At 35.2% G+C, this 23,774-nt stretch overlaps 1 protein-coding gene and 2 long non-coding RNA genes across 3 annotated transcripts; 2 read left to right on the top strand and 1 right to left on the bottom strand.

Moving 5' to 3' along the window:
* LOC109335351 lies at nt 1,835–3,537 on the top strand. Its single transcript, XR_002106198.1, has 3 exons — nt 1,835–1,936; nt 3,274–3,276; nt 3,418–3,537. It is a non-coding gene; the product is annotated as an uncharacterized LOC109335351 (long non-coding RNA).
* LOC109335350 lies at nt 2,805–6,111 on the bottom strand. The gene is made up of 6 exons (XR_002106197.1): nt 5,928–6,111; nt 4,911–5,295; nt 4,775–4,834; nt 4,400–4,684; nt 3,719–3,778; nt 2,805–3,493 (listed from the first exon to the last, which is right to left on the bottom strand). It is a non-coding gene; the product is annotated as an uncharacterized LOC109335350 (long non-coding RNA).
* Nucleotides 9,794–23,162, top strand: LOC109335385 (protein NETWORKED 1D-like). The gene is made up of 7 exons (XM_019571522.1): nt 9,794–9,958; nt 10,110–10,178; nt 10,296–10,535; nt 11,206–15,416; nt 16,103–16,264; nt 16,907–21,145; nt 21,832–23,162. The coding sequence occupies exons 3-7, from the start codon at nt 10,433–10,435 to the stop codon at nt 22,861–22,863; spliced, it is 9,747 nt and encodes a 3,248-aa protein (XP_019427067.1). The 5' UTR covers nt 9,794–9,958; nt 10,110–10,178; nt 10,296–10,432; the 3' UTR covers nt 22,864–23,162.

The raw sequence follows: 23,774 nt of genomic DNA, 5'->3' as shown, positions 1-23,774 counted from the left end.
TATATATATATATGTTGGACCAGACTACGACCAAGAGCCTCCAATCATCGGAGAGCCACAAGTGAAATACCACGTCTTGAACAAAAACCTTAAAGCATTAGTTCTATGAATCTTTCATATTTATTCACTCCTCCCCGTACATCCAATGTGGGGACTTCACACTTGAATAAACCCAACAATATATATATATATATTATAAGCTCAGAAAACACAGCAGGATTAGGTCCATTTGGAAAACGAGTGGTATGGATGGATAACATTTAATGGCAGCTTGATTTGGCAAGTGAGCATAGGTAAAAAAAAGTTACCTGCCTCAGACAATTACAACTGAGGTATAGCTTTTATTCTTTGGCTACATCCAACATTCAATTCTCCAAAGAAAGCACAGTATGTTCTCAGGAACGTATTACATGTTTTGGATAGCCACTACAAATATTTTTCATATATACACCACATAACTTACGGTTAATTCAGAATTTCAAATTGCAAACACATCAAGTTTTCTGAGATATTTAATTATTATAGTATTTTAATTCTTCACAAGGCCTAAGTTGATAAAAACCAGGTTCAATATTCCTTTTTTACATTCTCAGCTGTCACTATTTTTGGACCCAATAACACTAATTGGCCCCTTCAAATTTAGAGACATTCTTGTGGCAACATTCAATTTGCACAAGATGTTTTACGTTGAAAGAAATATGAAATCAAGTATCAACATTCAACTACATACATGATTGGTTTTAGATATATAGACACTAAATTTCTATAATTTAATCATATTGCTTGTCTCAACCGAACCTAAGTAAGTAATGGGAATAAGATCATCTGTCTCAAAAGACTGTGCCAATTCTCTGTCCCTACCAATTAAAAAATGACACATAAACAAAAAGGAATTTTTTAAAAACAAAATATTACATTTCTATATTACTTGCTTAAATTTGATTGGATTGTGACAGGATTTGGAGATATGGTACGGGACAAAAGATCTGTATCGGAAGTAATGAGGCAAATTGGGCATTAAAGGCAAACCATGACGACATATTATTTGGAACTAGCAAGGTCGATGCACAACTTAATTGCATAGGTGTTTCAACAAATATTGTGAACTATCTTAATAACCACTTATAATAAGAAAGTTAAGGGAAGTAACAACTAAATATCTAGGACCTTGTTAAATTTCGTGGAGCCTATATGGATTGAGTCTCTCTTCACATGATGAAACACACGTACGATGATCCAATCCATACCTCGTATGTAACAGAAAATAAGTTAACATGGTCAACTTATTTCTTTTGGGAAAAGTATTAAGTCATTCTGGGAGTGACACTATTAGTTTAGTAATTGTTAATGCCTTTTTCCCCAATACAGCGAACATAAATTGTATCTTACATTTGTGCATCTCATATTAGAAGGGAAACTATCATAGAAGAAAAAATATTCGGAGATCTATTGAAGGAGTAAGTGTAGAATTCTGATGGAAGAATAACTAAAAATTAAGCCATTGGTAGCTTTATTATTAATGGCTTGAGGAAATACTTGCATTATTGTTAAGTACATCATGTCATTTGCAAGTCAGGGTGAGTTACTAAGATTCTTCAACAAGTAACCAACAAACAGGATCGAAAAGTAAGGGTTTTCTAATTTGGTGTTGGTTGTCCATCTGTGTGTAAAGGTCTGTTTGTGAGTTAAATTTTGTAGAAAAAATGAAAAGAAATTGAAGATTTGAAAGCATGGAATACACTGGTGAAATGGCACCTAAGTCTTCAATTTTCCTTCATTATTCTTTAAAACTCAACTCGCAAATAGACCCTAAGAAACAATATAAATGGTCATTAGGTACTTCAGTTTTAAATGACATAACATCCATCCCGAATGAGGTTCTGCTTGTCAAAATTTTGGGGGAAAGCTCGTATTCATGCCTGATTTTAATGATCCTGTCAAATAGAAAATTGCCAAAATTACTGATAACATGGATACTAACATAAGACACACACACAACATATATTTTGAAATATCCTCCAATACATTAGTCTTCTTGAGTATTTGTGCTTCATATCAGACCATCATTGTGTTTTTGATAAGTGTTAAGTGTCAAATTGTTAAGAAAAATCATATACTTTTGGGGTACTTAGTGCACATTTATGCTGTAACTGTGTAAGATTCCTGATAATTTAGTAATCTGTTTTGTGTAGAAAATTTTATGTGTTTATGTCGTTTCAGGATAAGATTTATGAAAAAAAGGAGAAAAGGTAGAACATTGGTACTTTTGAGCACCGCAAGTCTCGCCCAAGCGAGGAGAGGGTCACCCAAGCCACAAATAGGAGAAAAATCACCAGAAATCATTGTTGTCCCTCCCAAGCGAGGGACTGTCACCCAAGGGAGGGACTGTCGCCCAAGCGACAAGTGGAGCTAAAAATTATGTGATGTCCTGCCTGATCCTCGCTTAAGCGAAGGATCCTCGCCCAAACGAGGGATTGATGTGAATGATTTGAATGATATGTACATCTGAATCAGTAACTTCACAATTCACTTGGAATTGAATCCATGGATGTCATTGCGAAATAACGATACATCCGATCCCATTTATTTTACTTGTTTTTCGTTCAATTTATGATTTTTTCCAATTAAACACAAAATTTTATAAAAACACCATTGTAAATATACACTCAATTCATTCTTGTAGGAATTAGTGAAAATCTAGTTTGCTCCCTGAGGACGATATCCCGGTATTTTAACAAATTTTATTACTTGAACGATACGGTGCACTTGCCGTTCCATAAATATCTAACAAAAAGGTATGCCAAAAAATGAGGTATTTGATTTTATGATAGCTAAAAGCCTAAAACCATCCTTTTATCACAAATAAACTAATGGATGGCTATGCCTTCTACATATTGTTGGAGATAAAATTAGTAACAAAATTCCACATACTAGCCTGAGTTGCTCAGTGCCAACTTAAAGAAACTTAGTTATTTGCAGATTCAGTAATGTTGGAGAACAAAATATTGAGAAAAAGGTAGTTTAGAAAGTAAAAATTGGAGAATGAACATGCCTTATGTACCAAGGTCAGCTTCTTTGAATACGTTGAAAATATAATGTATTTGAACACAATGTCCAGATACTTTGTCATTTTTCATCTGCAATTTAGTAATAACTAATTATATTTCTGGTTTTCCACCTTTCTCATTTTCACCTATTCAAACAAGCAGTCTCTAAGCATAAGGCATACTCACACAAAAATGTAAATGACAAAAATAAAATAGAGAACAAAAGTATGTGGAAGCTACCCTAGAGGATATTGAAGCAATGTTATGCAATGATGTTCTGAAATATAAGTGTGCCAATAAATGCTGTGCTAGTAAAGCCAGGCAATGGCCAGTGTGAAAAATGGAAAAGTCAATTAACTAACCTTTATAGTGGCCCAAGTTCTTCAGTTTTAAAGTTTTGACTCAAGATGAAATTGTATACTTCCAGACAGAAGAAAATGGATCTCCTGTTTTGGAAGTCAAAACAACATATGTAAAAGATAACCATTTTAGTGTTGAAGCTGATGGTGTGAGAAATGATGTTAATCTAGCTTGTTACAGTAAGGTATTTTTCTTCCTCTACATACATGATTTTGGAGCATCTTGATATTTGGCAAAATACTTAAGAACCTAACATCGTTTTCCTTCAGATTTTCAGGAGCAAATAAAAGTTAGTTCTCCGTAGTCCTTACCATTGCGCTATCTTACTGTTGGAACGTTTTCAGCATAGATCCGAGCTTCAAACGCATGACCTGCTGTCATAACAAAGAATTATAGCATTCATAAAGTTTAAACTAAGTAATAGATTGAACTTCACATATATTGTCACAAGAGTAAAACAAAATAATTGACAAGCTAAGAATCATTACTTATTTGTTTATATATTTTTCTGTATGTTCGTCATTTTCGCAAAACCAGTTCATTTTGCCAAATTATTAGGAATAATTTAGAGGATTTCACTATGATGAGCTTCTCCAGCAACATTAATCATAATGTTCGGAAGAGTTTTCTCCATGCAGCATATATAACAGAGTGTAGGCTTAGTTACTAATACCTGACTTCCAATCACTTAGTTCACAACACAAAAGTATATCTTTAAACCCTGTAGGTACAGTTAAAGTCATGCAAATTTTTTTGCTCTTACACTGTCTTTTTTCCTTTTGTGGCAAAGGAGAAACCAACCAAATGTAGAAGTAAATATTTAGTCAAACACAGGTTCATCCAACTTTCAGATTTAGTCCATTTAGAAAGAAGTTTAATGGAATTAAGCAAAGGCCCCAGAACTCACCCCCGTCCACTCAGTTGAATAAAGAAAAAGGAACGGGGGAGATAAGAATTTAAATCCCAATAAAAATAAGGAAAAGTAGAATCACCTGATATGGGTATTTGTGATTGACTCAATGGAAGAGTTACTCAATTTGCAACATGGATTTGCCATTCAACAAGGTTTTGACCAACAATCATCTGTGACAGGATACTCACCTATATCAACATGCCCTGTGTTATTCTTTTTATCATAAACTTTAATTTTGGAGCAAAGAGTCACTAACAATTTATCCAAGTACCTGAAGATGGGTATTCATCTCCATAAAGTAAAACTGACCAGAGACTGTATCAACTATAAACTCTACAGTCCCAGCATTGTAATAGTTAACAGCCTTTCAGGCAATAAAATGATTCTTGAAATCAATTGATGATATTGAATGAAATGAAGATATTGGAACCACATAAAGATATCAGTGTCTTACCTTTGCAGCAGAGACAGCAGCTTGGCCCAAGTGTGGTCGAAAATCATTCGAGACATTTGGCTGCAAATCTATAATACAAGTTCATAACTCCAAGAAAAAGTTAATCATTATTAAGAAGGTGGAATGTGAGCATTACAGCTGGTGCTTCTTCAATTACTTTTTGGTGTCTTCTCTGCACACTGCATTCTCTCATACAAATGCAGAACATTCCCACGCTTGTCGCCAAATATCTTAGATGTCAACAGAAAAGAACATGCAATAAAATCTCAAGTCAAATATACATGGGCGATATTCACTGATAATCATTATGTTAATGCCATTATTCCAGTAAAATTGTGAACTGACTAGAAAGTGGAAACATAATTGCAGGATTAAAGAATATCCACTACGAGGCACTTTTTTTTCCTGAAGCAATCAAACAATGAGACTTCCAAGAGAAATGTGCCTTGGCCGTGTAATATATTTCTCCAGCAATATAGTGTTGACACCAAAGCAAACTGTCCCCAACAATGTCGCATTCTCTGTCCAAAACGAATCACATATTGGCACGTGGATAAAATAAAAATTTTAAAACCAAAAATAATAAAATATAGCACTCTGGTTGGCTTCGGACATGGAGTGAGACATTTTGGGACAAGTGATCTTTGTCCCACACTGTGTTGCTAAGAATGATTCAAAAAATTCATCTGGGGTGTGCACGACCTTCATACCCTAGAACATGAATGTTACCGGTACTTCATCAGAATGAAGTTGTTAGTTCATGATGACTAAGATTCTCCATAATAATCTATTTTCCACATCTTTTTCACCAGAACAAAAACATGTAATTTAAAGAATAAACTTTCAGCTCTTAAACCTTGAAGAGTGATCACACATTACAATAATGGTGTACACTATGATACCACCTATCAATGAAAACAAGATAACTAAGTTTAAAATCTATACACTAACGACGACGTCTGACAGTGTAATCGTCCACCATTTATTTTGTATTACTTTTTGTGTTTGAGAGTAAATGGTGATTAACAAATCAAAGAAGAATGATTTGCTGAGCGTAAAAAATCGTACGTGTATACATATTAAATCTTTTACATAATAGGCAAACATGTTTACTATTAATTCGTAGAAAGTAAATTAAATAAAAAGACCACACCTCTGCGTTCAAGGTCAAGAAATGAAGATGCTTAAAGCACTGATGGATGTATAAAAACATTGATCAGCTGAAGATGCTTTATAACATATATCCAGTACATGCATCCTTGTCCATTGAAATTCCTGAGAGAATCGCATGATTCATGTATGGTCTGATGAAAAAACTGTCACTTAATTAAGAATAATTTTTTTAAAATATAGAATTAACATTTATATAGCATATTGATTGGCTATCAACCTGGAGACATAGTGATTTTGGAACATTCCATTCAGTTACCTGCGGTGCGGTAGAGTTAGTATTACGTACCTATAGATGATTTCCCTTAAACTCACATATCTATAAATATTTTCGGGCTCAGACATCATTATCTCCGGGGCAAGATACAGTGGGAAACTAATGAAAATAAGCTATTTTTAGCTTATTGAATAAGTCCTTAATTAAGGAACCTACCTAAATGGCCTGATAACTTATTAATAGTGATTTATGGGCCTGAAATTCTTGGGCTTACTTTGACTAGGTCCATTTATATGAAGCAACTGTTTTGTGCTCTTTATGAAGATATATGATTTGGTCATAAAAACTAAAAAAGGGACACATGATTATGAGTTTTCTGGTTGCTCAATTAGCCCACGATCCCTTCTTTATGTTGTTATTTTCTTCAACTAATGCTTTCTTATTTCTTATATAATTGAGTCAAACTAAAGCCACCTTTAATGACATAGTGCTAATATTTTGCTCCATTTAGAATGCATTATTTTATTAAATTTTGTTAGGAGAGTCAAAAAATGTTTAATATGCTGTAGCTTCTCTTTATAGGTCCATTCTTTTGGCGTACACTTCTGTTTTCAAATTATTAGATACTAATAAATAAACATATAGACTTGGTCCAAATTTATTTGTTTTTGCACAGTAATATGCATAGACCATGATAGTCTTACTCCTTTATGTCACTCTATGTGTCAGGATAAATAATTAGTTAGAAAAATATATTACTAATTGCAACTTTAACTTCAATAAAAAATTTCAACCAATTAAAACTAATAATACATAAAGTGACATAAAAAGTGGAACAGCTTCACTTACTTATCTCATTAAAGTTGGACTAGTTTGGACTTTGGCGAGGTACTCATGATGTTTTAATATAAAAATATAACAAAACTCATGATCATATTAGAAGACTCTAGAATCTGAAATACTTTAATTAATCTGTTTGAAATTTTATTTATTACTTTAAACTACACCCACTTCATGTACCGAAAAAAAATATAATGTACCAAAAAAAACTACACGCACTTCAAGAAAGAAATTAATTCGCTAGCTGGATAAATTAAAGTTTTAGTTGCATGTTCCCTAATTCAATAGTAACTACTTTCTACATGCACGTGGTATGTACCAAAAGATTTCCTAAAATAACTTAGCGTATTAACAAAGTAGGAACTTTTGCAACATAAAAATATTAATTAACAATATGATATAAAAGATCCACTAATGCAAGTCTTGCTAGGTTATCATATAAACTAAAAAAGTCAAAAGTTCAATTCCTAAAAATGATATTTGTTAGAAATGATAGTCTCATAATTTAAAAATGATTAATTTTTAAATATATATAAATAAATACTCTTAGTAATATAAAAAGAATGTAAAGTTGTCATGCACATGTATTATATTTAGTGATAAAACTGGGTGGGTGCAGGCTCTCATAAATATTTATGGATCACTATTAATTAACTCACCAACAGTCAACATTTTTTAAGCTTAATTTTATTTGTATATTTTTAATGATCAATCTAAATAATCAAATATGTACTACATGAATAAAAATATAAGTTTGCAATAAATTTGTCACCATAATTTAATTAGTAAAATTTATTATTAAATAATAATAAAATAGACATACATAATCTCACAATAATAAAAAAATTATCATATAAAATTTACTAAAAAATACATGTATAAATATATGAGTATGAGAATACTAGTTCACAGTAGCAAACTATTATACAAACATACATTATAAATATTTTGAGGGATACTATGGTATGAGTATTCTTCTTATCTCCATATATTGACGAAACGGTGGTTGAGGGCGGTAGCAAGTGGGCCTTCTTGACAATGCTCATGCTTCAACCTAACAACATGATGACAATTACACAATTTGATCATAAACTTTCGGCTTTTGGTATTTTATGTGTCATTGAGATAGAGACATTACATCTTCCCAATCTTATTCCTATATATGACATAATTATTGAGAAAATTTTGTTTGGAAAAGTATCAAATGTGTTATATTTAGATATAATATTTATATTTTTTGATACTATTATTTATGATTGAATTTTTAATTAAAATTAAGTTTTTAATATATTATTAAAATTGCACACAAATATTTTATGTTATTTTGGCATGACATGGCCATTCCACTTTCCATTTCTGCCCCTAATAATATAATGAACAGTATTAGGCAGCTATTGAAATTTTGTACGCATCTTTATAGGACTAGAGTACAAGGACCACACCAACTAGCATTGATTCAAGTGGTATATGTTTTATTCTCCTTAAGTAAGGTCTTGGGTTTGAGTGGATGGAAAAAATACTCACTAGGAGAGTTAGCCTCACGTACATGTGGTCGACTCGGACAGGATTGCCTCCGGTGCGAAGATACCTATAGAAAACAAAAAAAGAAAAGACTATAAGACCCACTCATAACCAATTTCACCAATCATAATGGAATCCTTCTTTGAAAAACATTCAAATAAACTATGGGGTTGGCAAAATACTTGGAGTGAAAACCTATCTTATTTTAGTTATTTTGTAATTGGAGTGCTGTGCAAGCTGCACTCACTTTTAGAAGCTACAACAGAATAATTGCTTTATAATATCTTTTCTCCTAACCCACTATTTGTAATGATGACTATCGTAATTCATTATTGTTTCCTATTTAATCATAACTTGTTGACATATAGTTATTATTATACTTAAAATGATTTTACATAAATAATTATCTAGGTTTATACAAATTAGTCTTTGGATTTGGTTGGAGACACCTAAGATTGAGAAAAACCCTCCCTCTATTTCTATTTAAAAAAAACTGTGTCTCTTAAAAGTCACTTTAACTGTTACCATATTTTAATAAAAAGTTTTGCTCTTTCTATTCAAGTCTTTAAATATTAAATGAGAAATGCATTATCTTCAGAAATAACATTTATATGTTACTTTTAATATTTTTCTATTCAATTCTTTTTTATCCGTATTAGTAAGTAAAAAAATTTAGCAATGAAATAGAAAAATTTGAATTATCAATGGATAAAACCTTCCTTAACCGCTGCTGCACACAATGTTGATAATAAAAGTAGAAACAACGTTGATAATAAAACTGTAAAAGTAGAAACAGCAAACCCACAATGGCTAGGCAAGTGAAATATGTAATGTAATTGTCCTCCTAACTAGTATCGTTTATGAGAATGAAAATTGTTAGCCTTTTAATATTATTGGATCTAACAGTTTTATATCACTAGATCAACTTTTGTTGGTAGTTAGGTGAATATACAATTTATGTTGTTAGGTGCTCAGTAAAAGAGTAAAAGGCAAAGAAAGTAGAGTTAGAGAGAGCATTGTGTACTGTGTTTGTTTGTTTGTATTTTTTGACAAAACAGAGAGATCCATCTAACATGGGATGACTCACTCAGTGTCTCAGTGACACACACAAATTATTATTATAATTATAATTATTATTATATATACAAAGAAAGAGATTCAGCTTAATTTTATATCCATTTTTTTTGTGAGTAACTGCATATCTCAATTATACTGATCTTTCAATTTCTTATGCTTGTATTTCCAACTATTTCTTTTTCACTCATCACTGCCCCTTTTTCAATTCAATTCTTCTTTTTCTACTGATCTGATTTTTTTATATACAAATATTAAATTTCAATCAGTTGGGTTTGAATGTTTGATTGATCAGTTATTCAGCTAATTTTAATTATGTGGTTGCTATCTCAAGCTTGATCATCATGATTCATAATTTTAATGTAAAATTATCAAAACAGATTGTTGATTTGTCATCTTTTGAGTTCTGATTCTTACATACTTTTATGTTCTTGTTGGTATTCCAAATTCTCATGCTTTTTATTAAAGTTATGTGTTTTGTATTGTTTTGATTGGAATTTTTGTGTGGATCAGGTAGTTTGATCTCATTCTGTCATATCAGATATTTATTCATTCAGTTTTGGGATTGGAGTCCATGATCAGGTAATTGATTGTGCTGTTTTCAGATCATCTTGAGAAATGTAAAAAACAAAAAAAAAACTTGGTTTTGATTTATCCCAAACTGATTTATTGTGTTCCTTTCATTTTGTTTTATTCCAGTGAATACATGGCAGCAGAAACAGGAACTTGATTAATCTTGTGTCTTTGTGGTAAAACACACATTTCTGTGGTTCTGGTTTTGCTTCATTCAATATTTCAAGGATTAAATTCCTTATACAACATCAGAAGAGAGAGTGATGGCAACTTTGTCTAAAAAAAATTCTAATAGAATGTATTCATGGTGGTGGGACAGCCATATAAGTCCCAAGAATTCCAAATGGCTCCAGGAAAATCTAACTGGTAAATCTATCTTTCTAGTAACAATTGTGCTTTAACATATTAACATAGTATAAATATAAATGTTCCTTACATTATTAAACAGGGAAGTTAGTCTAATTGAGTTTTTTTCCTCTTTTAGTTCTTTGATCTCACATATATAATATCATTATTTAGATTGTTACAAGGCCCTATAATTTTCTGGAAGTTTATTTAATCATAATGTAATGAATGCCTGATACAATGATATAATCTGGTTGAGACTTGTTTACAAATTTCACTTTAGAATTTGGTGGCTGTCATGATGCACTCAAGCTGAGGCTTCATAAAAGGGATATATGGATTTTTATAGAAGACTACAAGTGTCAAATGTGTATCTGTATTTTTTTATATTTTCTTTAGTTTATATCTTCATTTTTAAACTATAGATAATGAGGCATGAGGAGACAGAGTTGATTTAGTTTTACAAAATATCAGTTCTGTACTCTTTAAGTGTACTGTGTGGAAGTCTGTATGTATGTTAAACCATATCTACTTCCTTTATTACGTTTTTCTTTCCAATTATATCATTTATTTGCTTAATTACTCCGAAAGATGTGGCAATGTAGTTTTTTTTTTCTGCTATCATCCATTTGGTGCCCTTTTGTTTTTAGACTTACTTGACCTTATCACAATGATATATCTTCTTTCACAGATATGGATTCCAAGGTGAAGCAAATGATTAAGCTCATTGAAGAAGATGCAGATTCCTTTGCCAGGAGAGCAGAAATGTATTTTAAAAAACGCCCAGAGCTTATGAAAATGGTTGAAGAGTTTTACCGGGCATATCGGGCGTTGGCTGAGAGATATGATAATGCAACTGCAGTGATCCGGCATGCCCATCGGACCATGTCTGAAGCATTTCCTAATCAAATTCCCGTGATGGATGAGAATGAGGCCGAGCCACATACTCCAGATGCACGCCACCCTTCACGTGCATTTCTCGAAACAGATGAACTGCCGAAGGATGCTTCTACTCATTTCCCTTCCACGAAAAGAGATGGAGCTCATACTGAAGGACCTTATTCTGCTATAAACAAGACAGGTTTGAAACAGCTCAATGATCTTGTCATTCCCGGAGAACATGTAAATGTTGTGAAGTTTGCTGGAGGTCATGCTAGACGGGGGCTCAATTTTCTTGGTACACAGGAGGAGAGTAATGGGATAAACAATGAAAGCCATGATAGCAGGACTCAAGTCTTGTCTGAGTCTGAACAGGTGAAAAAAGCCGAGACAGAAATTATGGCCTTAAAGGAAGCCCTCACCAAATTAGAAAGTGAAAAGGAAGATGGTTTGCTTCAGTATCAGCAGAGTTTGGAGAGATTGTCTAATTTGGAGTCAGAAGTGTCTCATGCACGAGAGAAATATCAAGGGCTTGATGAGAGAGCAAGTAAAGCTGAAGCTGAAGTTATAGCCTTGAAGGAAGCCCTCACCAGATTACAGGCTGAAAGGGAGGCTAGTCTAAATCAGTACGAGGAATGCTTGGATAAAATATCTAACCTGGAGAAAAATATTTCTTTCGCTCAAAAGGGCGCAGGAGAACTTAATGAACGAGCTACTATAGCTGAAACTGAATCCGGGTCACTAAAACAGGCTCTTACTAGAGTAGAAGCTGAAAGGGATGCTGCCCTTGTTAAATATACACAGTGCTTGGAGTCATTATCAAAACTGGAAGAGAGATTAAAAGAAGCAGAGGAGAACGCAAGAAGGATTACTGAGCAAGCTAATAAAGCTGAGAATGAAATTGAGGTGCTGAAGTTAGAAGTTGCTAAACTTATTGAAGAGAAGGAAGATGCAGCTCTCCGTTATCAACAAAGCTTGGAGATAATTTCCAGTTTGCAGCATAAAATCTCTTGTGATGAAGAGGAGGTGTGTAGGCTAATTTCCAAGGTAGATGATGGGGCTGAAAAATTGCATAGTTCTGAACAAAAGTGTCTTCTATTGGAAACATCAAATCACACTCTGCAGTCTGAATTGCAGTCGTTGGCGCAAAAGTTAGGGTCTCAAAGCGAAGAACTTAGTGAGAAGCAGAGGGAATTGAGTAAGCTTTGGACTTCCTTACAAGAGGAGAGATTGCGATTCATTGAGGCCGAAACTGCTTTCCAAACTCTTCAGCATTTGCACTCACAATCTCAGGAAGAACTTAGATCTCTTGCTGCTGACCTGCATGGTAAGGCAGAGATCCTGGAGAGCATGGAATCCTGTAACCACGCTTTAGAGGATAAAGTACACGAGGTGAAGGAGGAAAACAAAATTCTAAATGAGCACAAGATTTCTTCATCTTTGTCCATAAATATTTTGCAAGATGAGATATTAAACCTGAGGGAGATAATAGAGAAACTTGAACAGGAGGTTGAACTGCGAGTTAATGAAAGAAATGCCCTTCAGCAAGAAATATACTGTCTCAAAGAGGAGCTTAATGATCTGAATAAAAGATATGAAAATGTGGTAGAGGAGGTCAGATCAACTGGCTTAGACCCACAGTACTTTGTCTCATCTGTGAAACAAATGCAAGATGAGAACTCAAAGCTGAAGGAGACGTGTGAGGCTGACAAAGGTGTGAAAGCATCTCTTCTGGCCAAATTGGAGACCATGGAGAAACTTTTGGAGAAAAATTCTGTTTTGGAGAATACTCTTTCAGACTTGAATGCTGAGATGGAGAGTGTGAGAGGAATGGTAAATGTGTTGGAAGAAACATGCCGATCTCTGCTTGAGGAAAAAACAACTCTTGTTGCTGAGAAGGCCACTTTGTTTTCTCAGTTACAAGCCACAGTTGAAAACTTGGAGAAGCTCTCAGAAAAGAACAAACTTTTGGAAAATTCACTTTTTGATGTGAATGCTGAACTCGAAGGATTAAGGGTAAAGTCCAAGATCTTAGAAGACACATGCCAGTTAATTGTTGATGAGAAGTCTAGTATCATCTCTGAGAAAGAAAACTTAGTTTCACAGTTGAACATCACTCAGCAAACACTGAAAGATCTTGAGAAACAACACAGTGAGTTGGAACTACAGCATTTGGAACTAAAAGGAGAAAAGGAGTCTGCACTTCTAAAGATAGAGGAGCTACTGGTCTTGTTATATTATGAGAAGGAGGAGCATTCCAGAATTATGAAATTGAATGAAGATGACTTGGCTGACAAGGAATTACGAATTGATGCTCTACAAAAAGATGTGAATTGCCAGAATAGGGAATATGGGGAGGAACTTGACAGAGCTGTACATGCTCAAACTGAAATTTTCATCTTGCAGAAATGTATCCAGGATTTGGAGGAAAAGAACTTCTCCCTTGTAGTTGAATGTCAGAGACTTTTAGAGGCATCTGAAATGTCTGAGAGAATGATATCTACATTGGAGATTGAAAATGTTCAAAAGCAGGTTGATGTGAATTCTTTATCTGAGAAAACTAAAATACTAAGAATTGGGCTGCTTCAGGTGTTGAAAACTCTTGACATTAACAGCAAGCATTTGTGTGAGGATAAGCTTGAAGAAGACCAGATGCTTCTGAACCATATACATGGAAAACTTCAGGAGACACAGAAGTCCTTTGTCACAACTTTCAATGAAAACCAGCAGCTGATCGTTGAGAATTCGGTTCTGGTAACATTCCTTGGGCAGTTGAAATTAAAGGTGGAAACTGTTGTGTCAGAAAGAGATGCCCTTGATGAGGAGTTCAGGATCCAGTCTAAGCAGTTCCTGGCATTGCAAATAGAGGCCGAAAAGACATTGGAGAAGAATCGAGAGTTGAAGTTGACAATAGCAAAGGGAGAAGAGAGAATGGAAGTAATGACAACTGAAATAGAGAATCTATGCAAACAGCGGTCAGACTTGGAAGAGGGTCACAAAAGCTTACAGGAAGAAAGTTGCAAGGCACTTGAAGAGAAGAAGTCCTTGATGAAAAGAGTTGCTGATCTGGGTGAAGAGAAAATTAACTTGGAAGAAGAAATTTCTTTTGTGATCCACGAGACAATAGCTCAATCTAGTATTTCTCTGATTTACCAGAACATCATCTTTGAAAAACTCCTGGAACTTAAAGAGTTGGGTGAAGGCCTCGATAAACTTCGAATGATGAATAATGACCTTGAGGGGAGATTAAAAATAATGGCATGCAAATTAGAGGAAGCAGAGATGGAAAACTCAAATCTTAAAGAGTCATTTGTAAAATCGAATATTGAACTAAAGTTAGTTGAATCTGTCAATGATCAATTAAGTTGTCAGATCAGGACTGAAAAGGAATTACTATCTCAAAGGGAAAATGAGCTTTTGGAAGCAGCTAAGATGTTTTGTACATTACAGTCTGAGAAAACAGAATCGCGAAGAATGGTGGAAGATCTGAAGGTTAAGTATGATGAGGCCAGGGTGGTACTTGAAGACAAGGGTGATCAAATTTTAAAATTATCCTCAGACATGGATCATCAAAATGAAGAGCTTCGTTGTCTTCGTGAAGTGAATCAGAAGCTGGAGTCTGAAATGAGGCACCTACATCAAGATCTTGCAGAAACTAAACTGAGGGAAAAAGAGCTAAGTTATGAGCTGCATAAGGGAAAAGATGAGATTGAACAATGGGAAACTCAGGCTGCAACACTTTATGCCGAACTGCAGATTTCTGCTGTCAATGAAACATTGTTTGAAGGGAAGGTCTCTGAGCTAGCTGATGCGTGTGAGAATCTTGAACGCCGAAACTACTCCAAAGATATAGAAAGTGAACTGCTGAATGAAAGAGTTACCAAGTTGGAAGGTGAAAATGAAAGACTATGTGGTCATTTAGCTGCTTATGTCCCGGCCGTCAGTGCTTTGAATGATTGTATAACATCTTTGGAGATGTATACTCTTGTACATGCAAAATCTCATCAGTATGAAGAATCAAAGGTATCACATATTATTCCATATTGTATCTCTCTGTAATTGCTGTCAGGGTTTGACATTTGACATGTATGCGGCGGGTATCCCAATACGTGTTGCACTCCAGTATGCTTTGAGGCACTGTACTGGATGTTTGAGTTAAATGCCCACGGTCTTGTAATATCTCTGTTTCTGATACTTACAGGCACATAATATGACCTCAAAACAATCTGTACCCATGAAAATGCATGTTGACAAATTTGGAAAATAGCACCTTCAATTATGTCATGGTGTTTCAAAAATCGTTTGTTTACCCCATCCTTGTTAAATACTTAGCATTTTTGTACAGAATAATAATTTGCAATGTTAAGATGCATGCTTATGCTTGTTGATTATACCAGTATTTTGAGAACGTGGGTTTTTAGCATATGGTACATTATATCAGTGATTCCAATATTTCAGGATTAGATCAGTTTCCGTATCTATTTGAATAAAATAAACTAATTGTTTTTTCTTCCATAATTTAGTTTTTGATGAACTTCTTTGTAGAATTTCCATGCTAGATAACTTTTTAGAAATGTAGGGTGCTGCTTCCTTGCATGTTGAAGGAGGGTTATTGGTAGGTATTTTATAATATTGTTTTCAACTTGCAATAAACTGTTATTGCATTTTTAATTGTCACATTCTGGCTTTCTTATAATCACCATTTCTAGGTTCAAAATTTGGTGAATCACCAATCCACCGAAGATGATCGGAAAACAGGTAAAGATCAGACTGTTGTGACTCCAGATGCACTCCTGGACTTCCAAGACATGCAGAAAAGGATAAGTGTGATTGAAATGACAGTTAAGCAGATAAATGGAAGTCTCGAACTGGTAAATCTATCTTTCTAGTAACAATTGTGCTTTAACATATTAACATAGTATAAATATAAATGTTCCTTACATTATTAAACAGGGAAGTTAGTCTAATTGAGTTTTTTTCCTCTTTTAGTTCTTTGATCTCACATATATAATATCATTATTTAGATTGTTACAAGGCCCTATAATTTTCTGGAAGTTTATTTAATCATAATGTAATGAATGCCTGATACAATGATATAATCTGGTTGAGACTTGTTTACAAATTTCACTTTAGAATTTGGTGGCTGTCATGATGCACTCAAGCTGAGGCTTCATAAAAGGGATATATGGATTTTTATAGAAGACTACAAGTGTCAAATGTGTATCTGTATTTTTTTATATTTTCTTTAGTTTATATCTTCATTTTTAAACTATAGATAATGAGGCATGAGGAGACAGAGTTGATTTAGTTTTACAAAATATCAGTTCTGTACTCTTTAAGTGTACTGTGTGGAAGTCTGTATGTATGTTAAACCATATCTACTTCCTTTATTACGTTTTTCTTTCCAATTATATCATTTATTTGCTTAATTACTCCGAAAGATGTGGCAATGTAGTTTTTTTTTTCTGCTATCATCCATTTGGTGCCCTTTTGTTTTTAGACTTACTTGACCTTATCACAATGATATATCTTCTTTCACAGATATGGATTCCAAGGTGAAGCAAATGATTAAGCTCATTGAAGAAGATGCAGATTCCTTTGCCAGGAGAGCAGAAATGTATTTTAAAAAACGCCCAGAGCTTATGAAAATGGTTGAAGAGTTTTACCGGGCATATCGGGCGTTGGCTGAGAGATATGATAATGCAACTGCAGTGATCCGGCATGCCCATCGGACCATGTCTGAAGCATTTCCTAATCAAATTCCCGTGATGGATGAGAATGAGGCCGAGCCACATACTCCAGATGCACGCCACCCTTCACGTGCATTTCTCGAAACAGATGAACTGCCGAAGGATGCTTCTACTCATTTCCCTTCCACGAAAAGAGATGGAGCTCATACTGAAGGACCTTATTCTGCTATAAACAAGACAGGTTTGAAACAGCTCAATGATCTTGTCATTCCCGGAGAACATGTAAATGTTGTGAAGTTTGCTGGAGGTCATGCTAGACGGGGGCTCAATTTTCTTGGTACACAGGAGGAGAGTAATGGGATAAACAATGAAAGCCATGATAGCAGGACTCAAGTCTTGTCTGAGTCTGAACAGGTGAAAAAAGCCGAGACAGAAATTATGGCCTTAAAGGAAGCCCTCACCAAATTAGAAAGTGAAAAGGAAGATGGTTTGCTTCAGTATCAGCAGAGTTTGGAGAGATTGTCTAATTTGGAGTCAGAAGTGTCTCATGCACGAGAGAAATATCAAGGGCTTGATGAGAGAGCAAGTAAAGCTGAAGCTGAAGTTATAGCCTTGAAGGAAGCCCTCACCAGATTACAGGCTGAAAGGGAGGCTAGTCTAAATCAGTACGAGGAATGCTTGGATAAAATATCTAACCTGGAGAAAAATATTTCTTTCGCTCAAAAGGGCGCAGGAGAACTTAATGAACGAGCTACTATAGCTGAAACTGAATCCGGGTCACTAAAACAGGCTCTTACTAGAGTAGAAGCTGAAAGGGATGCTGCCCTTGTTAAATATACACAGTGCTTGGAGTCATTATCAAAACTGGAAGAGAGATTAAAAGAAGCAGAGGAGAACGCAAGAAGGATTACTGAGCAAGCTAATAAAGCTGAGAATGAAATTGAGGTGCTGAAGTTAGAAGTTGCTAAACTTATTGAAGAGAAGGAAGATGCAGCTCTCCGTTATCAACAAAGCTTGGAGATAATTTCCAGTTTGCAGCATAAAATCTCTTGTGATGAAGAGGAGGTGTGTAGGCTAATTTCCAAGGTAGATGATGGGGCTGAAAAATTGCATAGTTCTGAACAAAAGTGTCTTCTATTGGAAACATCAAATCACACTCTGCAGTCTGAATTGCAGTCGTTGGCGCAAAAGTTAGGGTCTCAAAGCGAAGAACTTAGTGAGAAGCAGAGGGAATTGAGTAAGCTTTGGACTTCCTTACAAGAGGAGAGATTGCGATTCATTGAGGCCGAAACTGCTTTCCAAACTCTTCAGCATTTGCACTCACAATCTCAGGAAGAACTTAGATCTCTTGCTGCTGACCTGCATGGTAAGGCAGAGATCCTGGAGAGCATGGAATCCTGTAACCACGCTTTAGAGGATAAAGTACACGAGGTGAAGGAGGAAAACAAAATTCTAAATGAGCACAAGATTTCTTCATCTTTGTCCATAAATATTTTGCAAGATGAGATATTAAACCTGAGGGAGATAATAGAGAAACTTGAACAGGAGGTTGAACTGCGAGTTAATGAAAGAAATGCCCTTCAGCAAGAAATATACTGTCTCAAAGAGGAGCTTAATGATCTGAATAAAAGATATGAAAATGTGGTAGAGGAGGTCAGATCAACTGGCTTAGACCCACAGTACTTTGTCTCATCTGTGAAACAAATGCAAGATGAGAACTCAAAGCTGAAGGAGACGTGTGAGGCTGACAAAGGTGTGAAAGCATCTCTTCTGGCCAAATTGGAGACCATGGAGAAACTTTTGGAGAAAAATTCTGTTTTGGAGAATACTCTTTCAGACTTGAATGCTGAGATGGAGAGTGTGAGAGGAATGGTAAATGTGTTGGAAGAAACATGCCGATCTCTGCTTGAGGAAAAAACAACTCTTGTTGCTGAGAAGGCCACTTTGTTTTCTCAGTTACAAGCCACAGTTGAAAACTTGGAGAAGCTCTCAGAAAAGAACAAACTTTTGGAAAATTCACTTTTTGATGTGAATGCTGAACTCGAAGGATTAAGGGTAAAGTCCAAGATCTTAGAAGACACATGCCAGTTAATTGTTGATGAGAAGTCTAGTATCATCTCTGAGAAAGAAAACTTAGTTTCACAGTTGAACATCACTCAGCAAACACTGAAAGATCTTGAGAAACAACACAGTGAGTTGGAACTACAGCATTTGGAACTAAAAGGAGAAAAGGAGTCTGCACTTCTAAAGATAGAGGAGCTACTGGTCTTGTTATATTATGAGAAGGAGGAGCATTCCAGAATTATGAAATTGAATGAAGATGACTTGGCTGACAAGGAATTACGAATTGATGCTCTACAAAAAGATGTGAATTGCCAGAATAGGGAATATGGGGAGGAACTTGACAGAGCTGTACATGCTCAAACTGAAATTTTCATCTTGCAGAAATGTATCCAGGATTTGGAGGAAAAGAACTTCTCCCTTGTAGTTGAATGTCAGAGACTTTTAGAGGCATCTGAAATGTCTGAGAGAATGATATCTACATTGGAGATTGAAAATGTTCAAAAGCAGGTTGATGTGAATTCTTTATCTGAGAAAACTAAAATACTAAGAATTGGGCTGCTTCAGGTGTTGAAAACTCTTGACATTAACAGCAAGCATTTGTGTGAGGATAAGCTTGAAGAAGACCAGATGCTTCTGAACCATATACATGGAAAACTTCAGGAGACACAGAAGTCCTTTGTCACAACTTTCAATGAAAACCAGCAGCTGATCGTTGAGAATTCGGTTCTGGTAACATTCCTTGGGCAGTTGAAATTAAAGGTGGAAACTGTTGTGTCAGAAAGAGATGCCCTTGATGAGGAGTTCAGGATCCAGTCTAAGCAGTTCCTGGCATTGCAAATAGAGGCCGAAAAGACATTGGAGAAGAATCGAGAGTTGAAGTTGACAATAGCAAAGGGAGAAGAGAGAATGGAAGTAATGACAACTGAAATAGAGAATCTATGCAAACAGCGGTCAGACTTGGAAGAGGGTCACAAAAGCTTACAGGAAGAAAGTTGCAAGGCACTTGAAGAGAAGAAGTCCTTGATGAAAAGAGTTGCTGATCTGGGTGAAGAGAAAATTAACTTGGAAGAAGAAATTTCTTTTGTGATCCACGAGACAATAGCTCAATCTAGTATTTCTCTGATTTACCAGAACATCATCTTTGAAAAACTCCTGGAACTTAAAGAGTTGGGTGAAGGCCTCGATAAACTTCGAATGATGAATAATGACCTTGAGGGGAGATTAAAAATAATGGCATGCAAATTAGAGGAAGCAGAGATGGAAAACTCAAATCTTAAAGAGTCATTTGTAAAATCGAATATTGAACTAAAGTTAGTTGAATCTGTCAATGATCAATTAAGTTGTCAGATCAGGACTGAAAAGGAATTACTATCTCAAAGGGAAAATGAGCTTTTGGAAGCAGCTAAGATGTTTTGTACATTACAGTCTGAGAAAACAGAATCGCGAAGAATGGTGGAAGATCTGAAGGTTAAGTATGATGAGGCCAGGGTGGTACTTGAAGACAAGGGTGATCAAATTTTAAAATTATCCTCAGACATGGATCATCAAAATGAAGAGCTTCGTTGTCTTCGTGAAGTGAATCAGAAGCTGGAGTCTGAAATGAGGCACCTACATCAAGATCTTGCAGAAACTAAACTGAGGGAAAAAGAGCTAAGTTATGAGCTGCATAAGGGAAAAGATGAGATTGAACAATGGGAAACTCAGGCTGCAACACTTTATGCCGAACTGCAGATTTCTGCTGTCAATGAAACATTGTTTGAAGGGAAGGTCTCTGAGCTAGCTGATGCGTGTGAGAATCTTGAACGCCGAAACTACTCCAAAGATATAGAAAGTGAACTGCTGAATGAAAGAGTTACCAAGTTGGAAGGTGAAAATGAAAGACTATGTGGTCATTTAGCTGCTTATGTCCCGGCCGTCAGTGCTTTGAATGATTGTATAACATCTTTGGAGATGTATACTCTTGTACATGCAAAATCTCATCAGTATGAAGAATCAAAGGTATCACATATTATTCCATATTGTATCTCTCTGTAATTGCTGTCAGGGTTTGACATTTGACATGTATGCGGCGGGTATCCCAATACGTGTTGCACTCCAGTATGCTTTGAGGCACTGTACTGGATGTTTGAGTTAAATGCCCACGGTCTTGTAATATCTCTGTTTCTGATACTTACAGGCACATAATATGACCTCAAAACAATCTGTACCCATGAAAATGCATGTTGACAAATTTGGAAAATAGCACCTTCAATTATGTCATGGTGTTTCAAAAATCGTTTGTTTACCCCATCCTTGTTAAATACTTAGCATTTTTGTACAGAATAATAATTTGCAATGTTAAGATGCATGCTTATGCTTGTTGATTATACCAGTATTTTGAGAACGTGGGTTTTTAGCATATGGTACATTATATCAGTGATTCCAATATTTCAGGATTAGATCAGTTTCCGTATCTATTTGAATAAAATAAACTAATTGTTTTTTCTTCCATAATTTAGTTTTTGATGAACTTCTTTGTAGAATTTCCATGCTAGATAACTTTTTAGAAATGTAGGGTGCTGCTTCCTTGCATGTTGAAGGAGGGTTATTGGTAGGTATTTTATAATATTGTTTTCAACTTGCAATAAACTGTTATTGCATTTTTAATTGTCACATTCTGGCTTTCTTATAATCACCATTTCTAGGTTCAAAATTTGGTGAATCACCAATCCACCGAAGATGATCGGAAAACAGGTAAAGATCAGACTGTTGTGACTCCAGATGCACTCCTGGACTTCCAAGACATGCAGAAAAGGATAAGTGTGATTGAAATGACAGTTAAGCAGATAAATGGAAGTCTCGTACACAAGGATGAAATAAGAGAGGAAAAGGAGAACCAGCATAGACCTACTAATGAGATTGAAGTTCTGCCAAAAGACATCATGCTTGATCAAATATCTGAATGTTCATCATATGGGATAAGCAGGAGAGGAACACTTGAGGCTGATGATAAGATGCTTGAGTTATGGGAAACCGCTGATAAGGATGGCATTATTGAATTGACACCAAATATGGCTCAGAGAGGAGCAACCAATGAGCCGAAAAATAAATATCCTTCATCAGAGTCCTTGGTGGAAAAGGAGTTGAGTGTGGACAAATTAGAGATCTCAAGAAGATTGACTCAACCACATGAAGTGGGAAACAAGAGCAAAGTTTTAGAAAGACTTGATTCTGATGCACAAAAGCTAACAAACATTCAAATAACCATACTGGATTTGGTGAAGAAGGTGGAAATTATGGGAACTAGCAAAAAGGGAAAAGGTGTTGAGTACAATTCTGTGAAAGATCAGATTGAAGCTGCTCAGGAAACCATCACAAAGTTGTTTGATGGCAACCAAAAGTTAAAGAAGAATGTGGAAGATAGTATCATGTCTTTCGACGAGAAGGCAGTGTTCGAGTCCGGGGAGATTGGAAGTGTCAGCAAAAGGAGAGTAATGGAGCATGCGCGAAGAGGGTCAGAAAAAATAGGAAGGCTGCAGTTGGAGGTGCAAAGACTGCAGTTTCTGCTTCTGAAACTGGATGGTAGAAAAGAAAGCAAAGAAAAAACAAAAGTTGCTGATCATCGAAGTCCAAGAGTTCTTTTACGAGATTATCTCTATGGTGGGACTAGAACCAACAACCAGAAGAAGAGAGCAACCTTTTGTGCATGTGTGGAACCTCTCACCCATAGAGATTGAGTTGCCAAACTTTTATTGGCCGATTGTTAGCATAGTTTAGAAGGTGCATGAGACAAGTCAGACATTAGCTTTCTTGTCTGTAAATTTTCCTTTCTATAGATGGTTCAAGATTTTACATATTTTGATGCTGTACATTTTGTGCCTCATTTAATCAGAAGAGGCTAGGATGAACTTCATTTCTTTTTTCCCCTTCCAACTCTGAATAATCCCCTGCCTCTTTTTTTTATCTCTGGTTTAGATGAATGATTCATGTTTTGTTTATTGCTTTCTTTAGCATTTTGGTAACATGCACTTATCTTTATCTTTTGTTTGTGTTTTTGCTTGTCTTAAGAATCCTTTCTTCAGCCTAAAATGCAAGAAATGCATTTCTTGAAGTTCTTGGTAATCTTTTTTGCCATATTTGATTTCTAGAGAAGTTCACATCCATTGAGCATAAGAAGAGGATCATTCACTATTTCCTATTATGGAATATTTTTTTTGATACTACCAAGGGTATCCCTTACATTTTTGGGTAAGGAACTAATCTCTCTCAGAATTCATGACTGCCCCTCCTAACAAGTGTCACTCTCAAGAATCGAACCTCCAACTTTGGGGATGCAGTGGAGCCTTTCCTATTACGGGATATGCTACATATGGAGTGAACAAAGCTAGTCCTGTGGTAGCTAATATAAATATATAGTAGACCTCTTGCTGTGGACTCAGACTGTTTTGTAGTTCAATTATACTGTATAAGAAAATAAATACATTTACATGTTTAATGACTTTTAATGAGTGGTTTATCACCTTTTTTACTGAATACTAAGTCACTAACTACCCAATTATTTAAGAGACCTAAAATGAGTACACAGTTGTCCTATATTTAAAGGAGATAAAATGTAAAGTTCATTCTAAAAATATTAAAAAGTTTGATT

The sequence above is a fragment of the Lupinus angustifolius genome, chromosome LG20, assembly GCF_001865875.1.
Source record: "Lupinus angustifolius cultivar Tanjil chromosome LG20, LupAngTanjil_v1.0, whole genome shotgun sequence".
NCBI lineage: Eukaryota > Viridiplantae > Streptophyta > Magnoliopsida > Fabales > Fabaceae > Lupinus > Lupinus angustifolius.
The sequence above is the reverse complement of the archived record's forward strand: the minus strand, read 5'-3'. Positions and strand labels throughout refer to the sequence as shown.